At 28.2% G+C, this 20,264-nt stretch overlaps 2 protein-coding genes across 2 annotated transcripts; both read left to right on the top strand.

Annotated features, from left to right (window-relative positions):
- Positions 1–7,781: 7,781 nt before the first annotated feature.
- On the top strand, positions 7,782–12,232 carry LOC100812336 (laccase-7). The gene is made up of 6 exons (XM_003520893.5): positions 7,782–7,995; positions 8,087–8,238; positions 8,927–9,171; positions 9,735–9,863; positions 10,483–11,457; positions 11,870–12,232. Exons 1-6 carry the CDS (start codon positions 7,825–7,827, stop codon positions 11,998–12,000), a joined length of 1,803 nt encoding a protein of 600 aa, XP_003520941.2. The 5' UTR covers positions 7,782–7,824; the 3' UTR covers positions 12,001–12,232.
- A 1,062-nt stretch (positions 12,233–13,294) lies between these two features.
- On the top strand, positions 13,295–18,744 carry LOC100812879 (laccase-7). The gene is made up of 6 exons (XM_003520894.3): positions 13,295–13,707; positions 14,401–14,552; positions 15,334–15,578; positions 16,385–16,513; positions 16,763–17,734; positions 18,391–18,744. The coding sequence occupies exons 1-6, from the start codon at positions 13,615–13,617 to the stop codon at positions 18,513–18,515; spliced, it is 1,716 nt and encodes a 571-aa protein (XP_003520942.1). The 5' UTR covers positions 13,295–13,614; the 3' UTR covers positions 18,516–18,744.
- Positions 18,745–20,264: the final 1,520 nt, after the last annotated feature.

Below are 20,264 nucleotides of genomic sequence, written 5' to 3'. Positions count from 1 at the left end.
TCAATTAAAAGTCACCATCCAAATACACTCTTATGTCTCAATAATTAATTTATTAATATTTTCTAAAGTAAATATTATTTATTTATATATTTATATAAAGACTACGTTAATAATATTCAATGCTATATTAATATTTGTATTGAAGTTTATTTTATATATATATATATATATATATATATATATATATATTATGAGTGGTAATTAAAACATATGGAAGGTGTGTGTTATTAAAATATTTATTGTAAATAATAAGTGTCAAAGTTTAAAAAAATGACATAAGATTTTTTAAATTTTCACTCACATTTTTTAATCATTCATTAAATTAATTTTATTTGATGAATATAATATTTAATAAAATAAAATATTAAATATGCATAATGAGTAATAATATATAAAATTTATTTTTTATGAACTACCTAATTTTAGTGTATTTCTTTCGTTAATAGTTTTTCTCTCTCAAATATCCTTAACAAATAATTTTTAGTTAAAATATAATAAATGCTAGAAGTTACTCTCTCCATTTCAGAAATTGTTAATATTGACTGGCATTTATATTTTTCATTGACATATTTAAATTTTTATTCTAAATTTGCCCCTAATAAATTACATCAATTTAATGATTATAAGGATTGTACCTATGAATTTATCAACTACCACCATTAATTACCTAATAGTAATTACCTAATAGTTACAGGTAATACATTTATGAAGAATAAAGATTATTTGAATTATTAACTTATTTATTGTTGTTCTTAATTTGTGTAAAAAAAATCTCCAACATTAGTCATTTTGAAATGGAGTTAATGAGATAAACTTGTTCTACATTTATAGAAGATGAGTACTAATTAGCTAAAAAATAATTACCCTAAGTAGAAAGAGTACCTTATTAATTTTAAAAATAAGAAAGATAATTTTAGAAGAACAACACAAATTATTAACAAATTTAAGATTATTGAATAATTAACCAATTTTCTTTAAGGATAAGAATTAGATGAAAAAAAACCTTATATATAAAAATGAAGGGAGTATTTATAGTAAATAAACTTTTAATGAATTTTATATCATATTTATAAGTATTCAATTCCATAATAATTAATTTATATTAGTAATTTTTGTTATCAATTTATTCTAATTTTTATAAAATTTTCTCATTCAATCACGATTTTTTATTTATATAACTCAAATTTGAGAATTTATTTTAGAAATTTGAATCCAATTTCTCTCAAATCAATGTAATGATTGTTCTACGTTAATAATGTCAATACTATATTAATAATACAATCCCACACACATATTTTCTAAACACGTACCCCATTTATTTTTTGATAAAAGTATTTTGCTGATTTATAATTTTATTGCCTAAAATACATAAGATGTGTCTTATTAAAATATTTCTCTTAAAAATAAGTGTGAAAGTTAAAAAAAAAATCGTGTAAAATTGACTAACTTTCAGTCACTTGTTATAAACATTTATTAATTCTAATATAATATTTAATAATATGATATATGTTAATAAAATAAATATTAAATAAATATATAATAAGTAATAATATATAAATTTTTATGTTAAATTTATTATGAATTATTTTTTCTTTTACGAAGTAAGAACTAATTTTCAAACAACAGTAAAAAATATAAAATTCTAATTTATATGTACTAATATATGCTTTGCTTTTAAATTTTATAATAACTACGTCTTGTTTAATATGAAAATAACCTATTTACTTCAAAAATCACATTAAAAAAACCTTCAAAATCACATAATCTTTTAAAAAAGTCGCGTGTTTTTCTTTTAATCTCAAACTTTAAATATAATCTAATCCTCTATATTTGTTTCACTCATTTATGTCTATAAGATTAATTAAATTACACTAATGTAAGTTAGGTGATCAATCTCTCTATATACACTAGATATGAAATCATTTTGTGTTTGTCTGGAATTAAACCATGGGGTGATATTGGGTTCTATTATTTGAATTGTTTAAACCAATGTCAGAATCATGACGGAATATATCCATTTCTTTTTATTTCATCAATATCCTTCTTCTACTTTCCCGGCCTCTAATGTATGAAAACATAATAGAACCAATCGTTGCATAATACTAATAATTAAAAAGTTTAAAAATGTCTTCCAAAAAAAGTTTAAATAGTTTTTTATTCTTAAAGATTTTTCAAATTTTGCATTTATTCTCTAATAATTTTTTTCTTGACTTTTGATCTTTTTTATTGTATGCCGTTTACTATTACGTTAGCTTTGTCAAGTGGTTCCTGAAATATTTACAAAAAAGAATTATCCAACTTTTTTTTATCACTTGGTATATTTCTCATAGATAGTGATATATACCAAGTTAAAAGAGTTAATATAACGATATGGAAATCGCACGCGTTAAGTTTGAGTATGGTGCCATTACAGAGCAACGTCGCATATTGATTTTTGATCTACCAAACTTTAAAATTTGTGCAATTCGAGACAAATAAATTTTGTAGCTCATATCTTTGTTACGGCTGCAATTTTCAATCCTAGTTTTTTATTTCTACTCCTGATTGTATTGTAGATCGATCAGATTGTTTAGAAAATAACCGTCTTCAATAAAAAAAAATCTAGTAATGTTGTAAATTTCTTTTAAGAGAAAAGGATATATATCGTATCGTCATTTCAGCAACTGTAAGAAAAAGTTTGAAAATAATGGAGCCAGAAAAGAAAATTAAAGTTGAAATATGATTGCCACATTCTGAAGTATACGTCCATACCGCTATCGTATTCCCATTCGTAGACCCTGGGACAAAATTGTTTTGTAGTGGATGCAGATACTAATGAGTAATGACCCATTATCTTCTAATAATTATCTAATTGGTAAAAGTTGTTGGAAAAATGTTGATAAAATATTGGTACTTCCTGAATACGTATGTTGATACCGCTATCATAAATAATTAAATACTATTTGTAAATCCTGAGGCAAAACCTGTTTTGGGTGTAAATACTAGTGACTTGTTCCACTCTAATTTATCAAATTGGTAAAAGTTGCCAACTTCGGCCTAACAAAGACAATTCTTCGTCAAATCCAAAATGATTTCTTCTGGAAGGAGTTTAACTATTGGACGTAATGTATTCATATTGTAAAATTAGAAAGAAAGCGTATTTTGATTGGGGGTACCAAATTCGTTCTCAGTCATCATGATTGTTAATAACTAACAATTCGTTGTATATTGTTCTATCAATTCACTATTATATTATTAGCTTAGCTGACTTGACTAGTGACAAATATCAAAACTTTATCTCATTGTACGATAATTTTTTGTTTTAGTTATTAAAATTCATAATTTATTTTATTTTATAAATCTGAATCTCTATTTTATAAATAAGAGTTTCTTTAAAAGTTATTTTTAAATGATAGTATTTTTAAGAGTTATTTTTACTCTCTAAGACACATATTCTATCCTATTAATTTCTATATATTGAGTATTTAACTTTTTATTCTTTTTTAATTTTAAATTTAAATTTAATTTGATTTAATTAAATTTCAAATCTTAATACATTGTATCATATTGATTATTGAAGATATTTTATGGTTTAGGTCAACTAAATTTTAATATTATTATTAATTAATCTTAATCTACTCTTATATTATTATAAATAAGAATATACACTCTTTTAACTTCCAGTGTTCTTTTTTTTTCTTGATTCTCTTTTGAATATATATTTCACACATTATCCTTACATGTAGCAAAAAAAAAAAAATTCTAACCTTTTAAACCACTATCCTTTTATCTTTGTTTCTAAATTGCTTTTGAAAATAAACAATAGTAAAAATAACATTGTATCATAATATAATTATTTATTGTAAATCTAAATATAATTCAAATGTTCAAAATATATTTATTATAAATTTTAATTATAATATTATTTATATATTTAAAAATGTTATTATAAAGTTTACTTATATAAAAAAATTATTTTGACATTACGCTAACTAAATTATTAGTAAAATAAAAAAAAACTACTTCATTATCTGCATTTTTTTTCTTTTTTTCTTTCCTTCCAACGAAACACACCATGTAATTGGCAAACTTAGTACCTTTTTCATGTTCATCAAGAAGTCTAATGAGATAGTCATGCATATTTTTTTATAAACTATGTTTTAATGATAAAATTATGTTCCTAATCCATTTTATATTGTTCACACTCTCCTTCCAATCCTTACACAAAATAATACTCATGTTATTCTTTCTTTTGAATTTCTCAGTTACCAAAGTTTAAATCATGTAATATCTAGTCTAACTTTTCCCCAGCTCATTTATTTTCTTGAAAACACATGATGGTAAACCTTCCCTAAATCATGATGTCCCACCATCTCTAAAGGCTTACATGTCCAAATACTAATAGTTTAATTATACCAAAATTAAGCATTCTTGGACTAGCCTTTTCACTTACATTCATCTATAATTTAGAATAGTATGATGGCCCATGCTCTTCTAATACTACATTCAAACATTCAAACATTGTTGAAGTGACTCAAAATTATTCAATATCTCTTGTCTTTTATATAAAAAAAAACAAATGGTAATATTTTTTTTCTTATTTATGAAAATTTTATTAATGAATTAATTGTTAATTTTTTTTTATACCCTTAATTGATTGTGAAATCTATTATTGAGATATCACTCCTTTTCTATAAAAGTGGATGCATTTATTGAATTATTAACAATATAAGTCATTGATTCTTAGATGATAAGTAATGTCATTATATATAACTACTGTAAAGGAAAAAATCACAACATTAGGAGATTGAATTGTGATTTATAAAATTTTCTGCAGACTTTTTGAAATACACTTCTTTTGTCTGATGAGTTTTCTAAGAGAAGGTTTTAACAATATATGCTAGTTTCAAAATAATTTAAATTTAGATCTAAATAGATAAAATAGGAAGCACAAAGAGAGAAGTTTATGTTAATTTTTCTCTTTCACTTTTCACTAAGACTATGTTCAATTCTTGGTAATCCATTAAAGTTTTCACTATCTTTTTAAAAGGTATAATTATTGTTTTCACTAGCCACTTATGACTTCACCCAAGTAGTATTTATACTAGCCTCTCCAATCTAATAATTAACCCAAGTTTTGTTTTCTAACAAGCTACTTTTGGCTACACAAATCAAAAGAGGTGCACACAAACTAGGCTATCATCTTATAGACAGATGTACAAGATTTTATACTACAATCTTTTTCTCTTAGGATACATGAGGTGTTTTGAGAGTTTTTATAAACTTAGAGAATAGTTACATAAAATTTTGAATGCTTGATAGAGATATTCATTCATAGTTCATTACTTTAGGACTTCAAATCTTCTAGTATAAGTATTTATAGACTTGTCGAGGAAGTAATCATTGTCTTTAAACGACCTTCTTCCATTGATGTGCATCTAAAGATGGAGATGTTTGTTGGAGCATTAATTGCAACATTAAATGTTAGTCACCAACTTATCAATAAATCTAATAAAGCATTCTGATTATATTCCTTGATGGGCACTCCAAACTTAAAATTAGAAAAGCAAGTCAACTTTTGTATTGTGAAGTACACTAACATAGCTTTTGGGTGCACCTTTTGATGGAGTTGGTAGTTTTATATTTGACTTCTCTCTTTCTCTTTTGCTCTTCAACAAAAAGGATCAAAACACACAACATTAACTTTGATCATTGTAAATGTTGCATACTCCAACGTTTGTCTACTATTGTTTGATACATTAGACACATACTTAACACTTGTGATCAATATGCCTTTTAGAAGCAACTTTTAAATAATACTTTTTCGCATCATATAAAAATTATTGAAGGACATAATTCATCTTATGACTCAACAACCACCACTCAAACCAATTATTTTTTAGTAGTTTTGGAATAAATTAATTTAAATTTATGGCACTATTAATTAGAGTAAATTGCACCAACACCACTAAGGATATTTTTAGATTTCGCACAATACTTCCCTTTTTTAACATTTACAACAACCTCCCTTATAGAGGTACACAATGTAATATTTTTCAAAAAATTAAGAGGGCTAGTGTGGGGATAGAAAAAGGAGAGGTATTGTGTGCAATTTGAAAAAAAAAAAGGAGATGCAAGTGTAATTACTCTTAATCATTAAAAGTAACTAATTTAATTAGGACTCATTTGCGGTGGTTTTTAGTTTTAAGTTTCCAAAATTTTAAAAGCAACAAACGACCACCTTTTAGTTTTAATTTAAAAAATTTAAAAACTCATTTTTTGAAATTTAGTTGTAGGTTTTTTTCTTTCTATTTTTTAGTTTCAAAATCAACTCATTTTGAATGTTTTGAATCTTATTAAAATTACTTTAAAGGTGTATTTTTGTGGTGATGACAACAACAATGACAATGTCGATAATAATAATAGCGATGACAATATCAATATTAGTGATAGTTGATGATTCTGGTGATGGTGGTGATAATGATAATAACGATTTCAGTGGTGTTGGTAATTACAACAACGATCATAATGACATAGTGACAATGATGGTGTTGGTGGGGGTAGAAGTAGTAACAATGTTAGAGGTGTTGACAATTACAATGTCAGAAGTGATGGTGGTGTTGAGGATAGTAATGATGCTAGTGGTAGTAGGGAGAAGTATAATAGGAAGAAGTATAATTGTCAAATGTAAGGAGATTGTTCTTTTTTAAAATAATAATCAATTCTACAAATTTTTTTCTTGATTAAAAAGATGAATGTAAAAGTGTTTTGAAATTGTGTTAAAAAAATATTTTTGCTAAATGCATTTAATTTGTTTAAAAAATTAAATGACCAAAAATTCAAAATTCACTACGTACCACTCCAAACAAATTCTTAATTACTGCTAATCTTGAATTAAGTATTAAATGGTTTCTTATACTCCTGACAATAACACGTTACCTCTGAATAACAATATAAGCACATAGGCATACATGTTTAGTTTTTTGTTTTTTTTTTTTGTTTTTTACAAATTTTACATTAGTCGTTGACCAACACGGCTCTCCTTTTTAAATCCGAGCTTAATTAGGAAATTACAGGACTAAAATATTATTCTGATTAATTATTTTAAAAAGTAGTAAGGAATACATCTTTAATTTTACTTACTGGCTGAGCTATATCACTTGTTTTTCTGATTAACTATTTAAAAGAATAAGACGATAGACACAAAAGTAAATGACTTGTCGTAAGGAAACATTTATCATTTCCTTGCAAAAATAAAAGATATATATTAACCAACTATTTCTCAAGTTTCACAATATTTTGTTCACCTTCGCGCTGAATATCTTTGAATTATTGAAATGAAAAGTCGCGTTTTGACTTTCGTTACGATGTCGACTAGTATAATTAATCAACCTCAAGCACGTCTCCCTCTATAGGTACATAACTATAATTAGAAATTATTTCTGTTTCTGTAATGACTAGTCATACCTTTGTTACCAATTACCATGGTAATATAGTAAAATTTCGTAAAACTTGATGCAATGAAAACACGGTGTAGTATCATATATAGTAGTAAATTATAAACAATATGGTATAATAATTTTCAACGCCATAGAGTCAGAAACAAGCACTTCTCATAATTCGAAATTCCCGGTTAGGTCAAAATTGTAAGCTATTGTCGAATCGTAAGTTTTCTTCCAAGCTTGTGTACATTTTTACGTTCATTGCTTCATAGCAACTTTGCATCCTCTTCCTAATCCGGCGAAAATTCAATTGCTTCTAACCAAGCCCTTTCAAATATATTTCCAACCATACCTTAAACGCGCTATTTTTTGAAATGTCAAATCCCAGGTGTTACCTATATATATGGGAATCATATTCATTCCTCGGGATAACATAGACAAACATTTCTTCATTTCATTAAACTACATTTTTTGTTACAACATGAAACGTTTTGTGTTTTCTCTAGCATGGGTTTTTGCTCTTGTGCTAGCTTCTTCGTTGGCTCATGCTGCGGTTGTGGAACACACTTTTAATGTATGAGTGAGCTCGTTCTCTTCTTCTCCCTTTCATGTCAAAGTTTGAATTAATATTATATTTACTAAAATCTTTATGTTGTTATAAATAGGTGGAGGACATTACTGTGCAGCGTTTGTGTCGTCAACAATTGATCACTGCCGTTAATGGAACCCTACCAGGACCAACAATTAACGCTCGAGAGGGTGATACTATTGTCGTCCACGTATTCAACAAGTCACCCTATAATCTTACTCTTCATTGGTAAAAAAATTCTCCTCCTTCTCAAATCAATAATAATATATTAAATCATATAGACAGCATGTGCTACGGTATAACTATTATAAAAAAACACAACTTGGTTTGACCTTAAGAATTAATTATATATTATTGATCGATCGACTTCGGCTATCTGCTTCATATGTTTATATGGGTTCTCTTTATCGTTTCGGTACAATTTTCATTCCCCGACACAATAGTTTTTTATATTAATAAAAAAAGTAGAAAAGTTAAAACTAATTAATTACTATTTTAAGGTGACCCTAGAAGTCGATCAACCTCACATATAATGAAAGAAAAAAAAATGCTTTGACAGTATAATAATTAAACACTTAAAGAAAATTTTAAATAAAAATTCAAGGTAATTATTTTTAAAATCTGATGTGAATAGAATTAATAAGTTTAAAGAAAGTTTAACATAAAAGAAGAAGAAAAATTAAAGCAGTTATCAGTAAAAATTTCATAATGGTTAAGTATTGTGTCTTAAGAGAAGAATATGTTTGTCAAAAAAAGAAAAAAGAAGAATATGCATGTTCTGTCAAAAAAAGAGAGAGAGAGAGAGAAGAATATATATGAAATATCTCATTTTCAAGGATGTGTGCTATTTATATAGGATGAGTTTTTCTACTTGTAAAACTAAATTTGGATATATTTTTCAATCCATTATATGCAGGCACGGTATTATTCAATTTTTAACTCCTTGGTCAGACGGTCCTGAATTTGTAACTCAATGCCCAATACCTTCCGGTAGCAGATACACATACAAATTTAACCTAACGGGACAAGAAGGGACTCTTTGGTGGCATGCACACTCATCATTTCTGCGTGCTACGGTCTATGGTGCTCTTTTAATTCGGCCTCGAGTTGGACACTCCTACCCTTTTCCTAAAGTATATCAAGAAGTCCCCATACTGCTTGGTAATTTTCCTCATATTTTTTTATATCTTCTTGTTATTTGATTGCTTAAATATAAACGTATAACGTAGGCATGCATATCAGAAAATTTATTTGCTAAGTATAATTCAACAAAAAAATAACCAACATATATATATTCGTTAATATATACTCCCTCCTGTTTTTATTGTAAGAACTAAATAAAAAAAATCTGGATTAGTACTTATTATAAGGTACAATCTAAAACGTGTCTCATCCATTATTTATTTTTTAATAAAAAAAATACATTTAGTTACAGTTAGCTTGCTATAAAATGATAGACAATGAGAGAAATATAATTTATTAATGTCTGTTAATTTTACTCACACGTGGAAGGTTTTGAAAGAAAAAAAAAATCAATACTGCTCGCAAGATTGGTTTTGAAAAAAAAAATCGATTTAAAACCAATTTAATATTTTCAACAAAATTAAACAATTTTCTTGATTTAATTAAATTATCTTTATGTAGCAGTACCTAATTAGTAGCAATGATTTATTTATAGCAATTAACAAAAGGCCTTGATTCTGAAAACCATGATTAAATTGCAGGAGAGTGGTGGAATGCTAATGTTGTAGAGGTTGAGCACAATGCAACAGAATCCCAAACAGCGCCAATCCCCTCAGCTGCGTATACAATTAACGGTTTACCCGGCGATTCCTATAACTGCTCTGAAAATCGTAAGCCCTTGTCCAACAATATTGTCAACTCTTCAATACATAATTTGGCTCATCTTGTAATATTGGACAAGAAATTATTAAATGTTCAAAATGATATATGCTTAATTTTTAATTTATTAAAAAATATATAAAGATTAGTCTTGATTATATAATCTTGGACTATATATAATAACTTGTTGAGTTAATTAAGTTTTTAGTACTCCAATTTTTTTATATTTTAATTTTTAATATCTTAAAATTTATTAGACAACTTTTAGTTTTTTATTAATTTCTTGACAGTATTTTTAGTCCCTCAATATTCTTTTACTTATTTTTAGTCATTTATTTATTTTTATAACTCTAAATTAGTTCAAATTATATAAAATGAGGGACTAAAAATTAATAAAATAATGACTAATCTTAAGTAATAAAAATAAGTAAGGACTAAAAATGGAAAAAAAAAATTGAGAAATTAAAAATGCTTAAGGAAAATTAACAGGAATAAAATTTGTTAAAAAAACTTAAAATGACTAAAAATTGTGATATGAAAAAGTTGAGGTGCTTAAACACATAATTGACTCTAACTTTTTTATATTAGACTGTTACTGATATTTGACTTTTGACCATGTCACAAACTCAGAAATGTATCAGCTCAAAGTCAAGCAAGGAAAAACCTACTTGCTACGCATTATCAATGCTGCACTCAATGAGCAACACTTCTTCAAAATAGCAAATCACACATTCACAGTGGTAGCCATCGATGCTCTCTACACCCAACACTACAAAACTGATGTTGTAGTGCTTGCTCCAGGCCAAACCGTTGATGTCCTCTTTAGCACAAATCAACATGTGGATTCTTATTACATGGCATTCACTCCATACCATTCGGCCCCACAAATCCCAATCAACAACTCAACAACAAGAGGGCTGGTAATTTATGAGGGTGCCACATCAGTAGAAAAGCCCATATTGCCAAATCTACCGGCCCAAACCGACACACCAACGGCCCACAAGTTCTACACCAACATCACAGGGTTGGCTGGTGGACCCCACTGGGTCCCGGTGCCACGTCAGGTGGATGAGCACATGTTCATCACTTTTGGGCTTAACTTTGACCTTTGCAAAAATGTTTCAACACCAAATGGTTGCTCTGCAAGGCAACCTCCACTCTCTGCCAGCATGAACAATGAGTCATTTGTGTTGCCTCGGGGAAAAGGGTTATCAATGCTTGAAGCATTCTATAACAATGATGTTAACGGAGTGTACACTAGAGATTTTCCAAATCAGCCTCCGATTGTGTTTGACTATACCGACCCAAACATAACGAGCACTACAGAATTAGCCTTCAAAATCGCACCCAAATCAACGAAAGTGAAGACGTTGAAGTTCAATTCAACTGTTCAGATTGTACTTCAAAACACGGCCATTGTCTCTGCAGAGAACCACCCCATTCACATTCACGGCTTCAATTTCCATGTTTTGGCTCAAGGGTTCGGGAATTACAACGCCACTAGAGACGAGCCCAAGTTCAATCTTGTCAACCCTCAGATACGTAACACAATTTCTGTCCCCGTCGGAGGATGGTCCGTTGTTAGATTCCAAGCAAATAATCCAGGTTCGTTAATTTCTTCACTAAAATAATAAAACTAAATTTAACTTTAAATATTATAGCATATAATTTAATATTATTTATTCTTTTCATTCCTGAAAAGAAAAATTGTTTTAATACTTATAAAATATTTTTATTTTATTTTTCTTAAAGTACTTTATATTAGCTTTGAATAATTAAAAGTATTTTAAATAATAAAAAGCATATTATTTAAAATATTTTAAAGACAAAAAATAAAATAATTATATATATATATATATATATATATATTTACAGAAATGAATATAAAAAAACGTTAAATTGAAAAAACAAAAATGTATTCAAGATGATATTACATTATGAATATTATACATGTTAAATTTAATTAATTAATACTACTTTCTATCCATTAATTAAATATGATTGTCTACGCATGCAGGTGTTTGGCTTGTGCATTGCCATTTGGAAACTCATTTGCCGTGGGGGCTAGCCATGGCTTTCGAGGTTGAGAATGGGCCCACTCCTTCTTTATCAGTGCCTCCGCCTCCAGCTGATCTTCCTAGGTGCTAAGCGCACGCCATGCGTTCATGACTAAAAACATTTATAGATTGGTTAATGTTTATACACATACATACTTTCATAATGTGGATTTCTAATATCATTTGTTTGATTGAGAAAAATAAGGTGTAATAAAGGAGGAAAGTTTGGCTATTCTTTCAACCATGTGACTTGATGGCCAATTGTACTCTATCAAATAACATATGTTAATCTGTCATTAATTATATTTTTTTATTTTCTCGTATGTTGTGTTATTTTCTTTTAGATAACGTTGTTCTTACCGACATTTTTACGTCATAATGGTGAAAACTAATCAATAATTTCCAGATTCCATGCCATTTTTTCCCTTAACCGCAGTGTTGTCGACTACTACAATTATATTAGCTAGCTGTTACCTATCTTTTTTCCTATAGAATTTCAAATATTTATTATGAAATTAATACTTGATAAAAGTTTGAAAACTTATCTCAACAGCAGATATATACGGCCATGAACACTGTTTTGCACCAAAGTACTATCCATAATCACAATTTAAAAGTTCCTATAACTATAAGTTATTGTTAATAATGAACTAGCTCAATAAAATAAATAAATATTTAAATAAGACTAATCATTTCAACAAAAAAAGGAAACAAATACTTAAACTAGAGCCTTAAATTTCTCGATTTTAATTAAAAATATCAAAATATATAGGAGTATTATGATATATTTGTCAATAATATAAACCAAGATGTTCTTAAAAAAACTAGCATCGTTATCAATACATGCATATAAAATAAGTAACTAGCTTGTCGTAGAAAATTTATATCATTTCCTAGTAAAAGATATACATCAACCTGGCCAAGTTTGGGCTTTGTTAATTTTATCCCCATTCGACTGTGAATTTGGTTGAATTCTTGAAAAAGCACTCTCATTCTGACTTTTCATTACAAGACATACAGCTTACTGATCAAGCTTGACACGTCTGCGTGTACAACGCGCTTTACTAAATTACAACTTGATTCTGTTATGACCTAATTAATGTAAAACTTTAACGGTAAATAACTAAATAAGGGTTTTCATGCAACCTTAAGAGATTCTTTGACTTTAAGATATGGTTGACAAGTCGCAAACTTTAGCCTTTGTTCATTTTTTTGAATCAGATAAATATACAATTTTAATAAGTATTTTAATTTATCAATTAGAAAGTTTTTTCTACCTTGGAGTTAAACTCTTCTCACCCTAAACTTTAACCAAAAGAAAATAAGGATCATGTACGTCTTTTAAGCTGCGGACATAGTCAGAGTCAGAGGCTCATCCATCGATCACATTCAAAATTTCCGGTTAGATGATCAAAACAAGTTATTGACTAAGTGTTATTTTTTCCCCCATTGAAGATATTCCTTCTGATGGCGAACATAAACAATATTTAGCATGATAACGATAATTAATTTCCTTCTTCAATGTAGCGAAAATTCAAATGCTAATGTCAAGACCACGTTGCAATATCATAATTGCATATACTACAAAACACGTAATCGTGCTAACGTGAATTCTGAATTAGTCTCAGGAGTCTATATATAGTACTCTAATTTTTTGCTTCTTAATTTGCTTGATTTATTTCATTTATCACTCACGTTCTTCAACATGAAACGTTTCGTGTTTGCTTTGGCCAGGGCTTTTGCTCTTTTTCTAGCATGTTCCTTGGCTTCTGGTGCTGTTGTGGAACACATTTTCAATGTATTGGCTACTTCATTTTCTCATTTACTTTGAATATTGATAGATAGAAAGAAACATTCATTGCAATATATCTTGTTATTACAACATGAAACGTTTTATATATGTTTTCTCTAGCTTGGGCTTTTGCTCTTATGCTTGCTTCTTCGAGCTTCATTGGCTCACGTTGAATTTGTGGAACACACTTTATTTTTTTAATTTTTTTTAATCACCATAATATTAATCTTTGATTCTCTGTTGACATCTTAAGTATTTTTACAAACTTCAGTCCTTGATTTAAAACTCTTGGTTCTTCGGTGACTTTTTTCTTCTTCCTTTCATGGGACATTGGTTCATGGTTCTGGAATGCACTTTTATTTTTAGTTTTTTTAATCATTGTAATTTGGATTTGTGATTCTCCAATGAGCTAGATCTTTAAGTATCATATGTTTCAATCCATTTCTTAAAACTCTTCCCCCTTCTGTAGTTTATTTGTTCTTCCTTGCATGGACTATTGGTTCATGTTGTGTTTGTCAAACACACTTTTATATTTTCATTTTTTTAATCACCATAACTAACTTTGATTTAGGATTTAGTCATATTTAAAATTTATTATCTTTATCCAGTTCTTTGGTTTTTCTTCTCCCTTTCATGGGCTAATCAAATTAAGTTTGAAATATATTTACTAATTAAAATCTTATATTGTTATATAAATAGGTGGAAAACATTACTGTGCAACGTTTGTGTCGTCAACAAGTGATCACTGCCGTCAATGGAACCCTGCCAGGACCAACAATTAACGCTCGAGAGGGTGACACTGTAGTCGTTCACGTATTCAACAAGTCACCCTATAATCTTACTATTCATTGGTATACTTTTTCTCCTCCCTCTCATATCAATAATGAAACAATATTAATTAAATCATATAGAAAGCATGTGGTACGATAAAAACTATTATAAAAAGCACAACACGGTTTTATCACAAGAGTTAATAATATATTATTGACTTCTGTTATTTGCTTCATACGTATTTTTTTTACCGTCCAATTTCATTCCTAGAAGCAAAGAGTTTTTTTATTAATTAAAAGTCGACCATCCCTCTCATTTATCTTTTAATATTTAGGAAATTCAGTCTTAAGTGTTTTCGTAAATTAGAAACATGAAACATATTTGCTTTTGGATTTTTTTAGAAAAGAAAGTTAACTGTTATGTGTTATCATACCACAAAATAATATATATATATATATATATATATATATATATATATATATATATATAAGGTAGAATCTTAAAAAAATATTAAATTAAAAATATAAAAATATAAAAAGACTTTGTGAGTATAATAAACAGCTACCTAAACAAAATTTATATTAAAAATCAAAGAAGTTATTTAAAAAAAATATAATCATATGAGAATTATATATGGAGATTAAAGAAAGTTTAACATAAAAGAAGAACTTTCTTAAAGAAATTATTAACATTTGAGAGTGTGTTTTTTTCCTTCATGAAAAAAATACAAAGAAACTCAAACTAAGGAATCCTAAAGGAGGAATTTCAGAGTGGTTAAGACCTGTGTCTTAAGAGAAATTTGGATATTTTTGTCTACATGTAAAAACTAAATTTGGATTCAATTTACAATATATGATACAGGCACGGAATTTTTCAATTTTTAACACCGTGGTCAGACGGTCCTGAATTTGCAACTCAATGCCCAATAGCTTCTGGTAGCAGTTACACATACAGATTTAACCTAACTGGACAAGAAGGGACTCTTTGGTGGCATGCACACTCATCTTTTCTACGTGCTACGGTCTATGGTGCTCTTCTAATTCGGCCACGACTAGGACACTCGTACCCGTTTCCTAAAGTTTATCAAGAAATCCCTATACTAGTTGGTACTTTTCAGTTTCATCCTCTTGATTGATTTTATTTTTTCTGATTTTTTTTTTTTTTTTTTGCTATTGATGTGAGATATCCGTTAACTTTATTAATAATTAATTTTTATGAAAAAATCAATTGATCCCCTATAGTATATCAAGTATCTAAATTAAACATAGGCTTGCATGTCTGAACAATTCTTTCCAAGTAATGATTTATCATATATAAATACTATTTATAATATTTTTTAAATTGTATAAGCTGTGTTTTTTAGGGTATATAAGCTATGTTAAAAATGCAATTATTTTAAAATGACGTGTAACTACTAAGAAAAAAAATGTATAGTCTCTAAATAAATAAATATTTTTAAAGTAATTAGAAATTGAAAAGTCGATATCCAATAATATTTTAGTAATGAAAAATAATCTCTTTATAAATATTCTTTTAAGAGTCATAACTAATATTCAAAATCAATCTATACGTGAGTAAAAAAAATTAATTTCTAATCTAGTCTCTAATTATTGAATTAACAACAGTAATTCTATAACTTTTTTATTGTAATCATACGAAATATTTATTAATTTTATCAATATTGAAAAAATTAACTGATTATTTTTAGTAAGATTCTTCTTTTCAAATTATAATTTTTTTATATATAAGACTCAAACTCAAAGGAGATCAAGTTCAGTGCTAGTTTAACCAACACTTGTTGATCCAGTCGTTGATGTACCTAAATGTTAATAGCAAAAGAAATTGTGAATAAATTGTTAATAGCAACGACTTGTGGCAATTAGCAAGGCATTGATTCTGAAAACCATTGCAGGAGAATGGTGGAATGCTAATGTTGTAGAGGTTGAGCAAAATGCAACAGAAACTCAACAGCCGCCAATTGAATCAGATGCATATACAATTAATGGTTTACCCAGCGATCTCTATAACTGCTCTCAGGATGGTAAGCCCATTGCCCAACCTTCCACTCTCATATATATAAAATAATGTGATATATTGCCAAACCTTCAACACATAATTTGATTCATCTTGTACTAGATTAAAAACTATAAAATATTTCAATAGATCTCAATGTGACACAACCACATTTTTTTAATAACTTATCAAATAAAGATTGGTCAAGATCATAAAATTTCGGAAAATTTAACAATGATATGTAATACTTCACTTTTTTATCATGTCATAAACTCAGGAACATACCAGGTCAAAGTAAAGCAAGGAAAAACCTACTTGTTGCGCATAATCAACTCTGCACTCAATAATCAACACTTTTTTGAAGTAGCCAACCATACATTAACCGTAGTTGCCATTGATGCTACCTATACCAATCACTACGACACCAAGGTTGTAGTGCTTGCTCCTGGCCAAACCGTTGATGTCCTCCTAAGAACAAACCAAAGTGTGGGTTCTTACTACATGGCCTTCACTCCATACCATTCCGCTCCACTTGTACAAATCAACGCCAACATGACTCGAGGAGTGATAATTTATGAGGGTGCCACGTCAGCAAAGCCCATCATGCCAGATCTCCCGGCCCAAACTGACACTCCAACGGCCCACAAGTTTTACACCAACATCACAGGGTTGGCCGGTGGGCCCCACTGGGTCCCAGTGCCACGTCAAGTGGATGAACACATGTTTATAACTTTTGGGCTTAGCTTTGACATATGTCGCAGTGATACAGGAGTTTGTCCTGGGCCAGTACCCTTATTTTCTGCAAACATGAACAACGAGTCCTTTGTGTTGCCACATGGCAAAGGGGTATCAATGCTTGAAGCGTTTTTCCGGAACGATGTTACTGGGGTGTACACTAGAGATTTTCCGGATCAGCCTGCGGTTGTGTTTGACTTTACCAACCCAAACATAACGTCGTCGCCAGATACACCTCGTGAATTCCTAATCGCACCTAAATCAACGAAGGTGAAGACGTTGAAGTTCAATTCAACAGTTCAGATTGTGCTTCAGAACACGGCCATCATTGCCGCTGAGAATCACCCTATTCACCTTCATGGCTTCAATTTTCATGTTTTGGCTCAAGGGTTTGGGAATTACAACGCCACTAGAGATGAACCCAAGTTCAATTTTGTGAATCCTCAAATACGTAACACAATTGCTGTGCCGGTCGGAGGATGGTCCGTCATTAGATTCCAAGCAAATAATCCAGGTTGGTTAATTTCTTCACTAAAATAATTGAGAATTAAATATGTTTATATCTTATCATAAATTAATATTTATGATAAGTTTTGACTCTAACTCTTTAAAACAACCATTTTATAAGTCACGTTTTACGTTTGATTAATATTATAAAATTTCTTATATTAATAGTGCATAGAAACTAAACTTGTTGAATATATCTTTATTCCATCCAAATAAGATATGCAATGTTCACTATTACTTATAAATATTTTTTTAAGTATTGGTTTATGGAAAAAAAATTATATATATTGACAATTTAAATAATGTTTACAATCAATTGTGATTTTTAATTGATTGAGCATATAATTATTGTAACATTAATGATACATAAATTAAGCTTGATGGAAATATATTATATAAGGGTCCCAATATTCTATAAATTAAAATTAAAAAAAAAACCACAATTTTTTTAAAAAGTAAATATTATAAAAGAGATTAAGCTAATACTTCATATATTCATTTTTTTTAATATATATATATATATATATATATATATATATATATATATATATATAAAAGATTACAAATGCATTTAACTCAATAATTGAAGTAAATTAAATTTCAAATTATCTGCTATTATGTGCGTTAATTAATTTTTTCTACTCATTGAACATGATTGTGCAGGTGTTTGGCTTATGCATTGCCATTTGGAAACTCATTTGCCGTGGGGACTATCCACGGCTTTCGAGGTTGAAAACGGGCCTTCAATCAGAGTGCCTCCGCCACCGGCTGATCTTCCTAAGTGCTAAACGCATGCCATTCGTTCATGAACTATATACCTTACATTTTTAGATTAAAATAAAATATAGATTGGTTAATGTTTATACACATATTTTCGTAATGTGGGTTTCTGATTAATTTGTTTGATTGAGAAAAATAAAGTGTAATAAAGGACGAAAGTTAGGCTATTCTTTCAACCGTAAGTGTGACTTGGTAGCCACTTCTCTGAAATAACATATGTTACTTTGTCATTTTAAACACTTTTTTTTTCTTGTGTGTTGTCTAATTTTTCCTTTAGATAATATAGTTCCTACCGACATAATATTGACACAATAAAGTTTACGTATAGCATATGTATTTCAAGTGGCTATATAAATAATGATAAAAAAAAGTGGCTATATAAATTAATGGACAGATAATAAATTTAACTTTAAGAGTGTTTAAGTCTCTTAATTAGTTTATTTTTTTCTTAAAAAATAACATGTTGTTATAAAATTCATTAACTCCTTTTATAATATTAAGCATATTCTCTCTTAAATATATTTTTTTTAATTTGTATTTTTATACTTGAAGTTAAGAATACACGCACTATAATTTTTACTAAAAATACTGTAATACTCATTTAATTTATGTCACGTACATACGTATCAAAACTAGTTAATAACGGCTCGACCATTTTTTCCCTTAAAAGAATTCATGTCAAGTATTTCATTAGATGTTAAATATTTTTAACAGAATTTTAAATATTTATTTTGAAATTAATATTTAATAAAAAAGTTTGAAAACTTACCTTAATACCATATATATATCCGTCCATGATCGAGCTCTATTCCTATAAATGAGTTTTTTTATGAACCTATAAATATGAGTTATAGGTTCACTGAACTAGCTAGCTCAATAAAATAACTAAATATTCAAATTATATGACTAATTATTAATTCAACACAAAAAATGGAACAAATATTGATATTAGAGCCTTAAATATGTCCGTTTTAAGAACATAAAATTTTTTATGAATAAAAATTAAAAATAATATAAAAGATTTACAATACTCAAATACTCACATATTTTGTATAATCAGTTGAACTATACCCATTGATAAGACCATGGAAATATATATTATGAAATATTTGTCAATATAAACAAACATGTTCTTCAAAATCAACATCGTGATCAATATTGAAGTATGTATAAAATAACTAAAAAGTAGAAAAATTATATTATTTCCGTGTATAAGATATATATCAACCTGACAACCTGCCCCAGTTTCGCCTTTGTTAATTTCCCCCCTTCAAATGTGAATTGTTGAAAATGCAGCCACGTATATTCTGACTTTCATTACCACGCTTGACACGTCTACGCGCTTACTAAGTTATAACTTGATTCTGTTATCACATTGAACATTAACAACTAGTTCCCGAAATTTGAAATCAAGGAATTAATGGGATTGAAAAAATATATATAAATAACAAGGATAACTAATATGTTGTGATACGATTGTCTTTTAAGTATATGATCACAAGGACTCAATCTCCTTAATTTATGTGTATGAAAAAAATATTAAATAACTAATATGTTGTGATATGATTGATAAATACGATTGTCTTTTAAGTATATGATCACAAGGACTCAATCTCCTTAATTTATGTGTATGAAAAAAATATTTTGTGGTGAGAGATCAACTTCTTAAATAAATTTTAGTATATTTTAAAAAATTAATTCTTAACTTTCGATTAAGGAATATCTTTATTCACACCAAAAAAAATATAATTAACATG

This window comes from Glycine max, chromosome 3, assembly GCF_000004515.6.
Source record: "Glycine max cultivar Williams 82 chromosome 3, Glycine_max_v4.0, whole genome shotgun sequence".
Lineage (NCBI taxonomy): Eukaryota > Viridiplantae > Streptophyta > Magnoliopsida > Fabales > Fabaceae > Glycine > Glycine max.
This window is presented reverse-complemented; position numbering and strand designations above follow the sequence as displayed.

Bases quoted from the DNA above. Each gene is read 5' to 3' on its own strand.
- LOC100812879 (XM_003520894.3), top strand. From the start codon at position 13,615: ATGAAACGTTTCGTGTTTGCTTTGGCCAGGGCTTTTGCTCTTTTTCTA. The intron at 14,553-15,333 runs GTATACTTTTTC...TATATGATACAG, and splicing joins TATAATCTTACTATTCATTG to GCACGGAATTTTTCAATTTT. The intron at 16,514-16,762 runs GTAAGCCCATTG...TCATAAACTCAG, and splicing joins CTATAACTGCTCTCAGGATG to GAACATACCAGGTCAAAGTA.
- LOC100812336 (XM_003520893.5), top strand. From the start codon at position 7,825: ATGGGAATCATATTCATTCCTCGGGATAACATAGACAAACATTTCTTC. The intron at 9,172-9,734 runs GTAATTTTCCTC...ATTAAATTGCAG, and splicing joins AGAAGTCCCCATACTGCTTG to GAGAGTGGTGGAATGCTAAT. The intron at 11,458-11,869 runs GTTCGTTAATTT...CTACGCATGCAG, and splicing joins ATTCCAAGCAAATAATCCAG to GTGTTTGGCTTGTGCATTGC.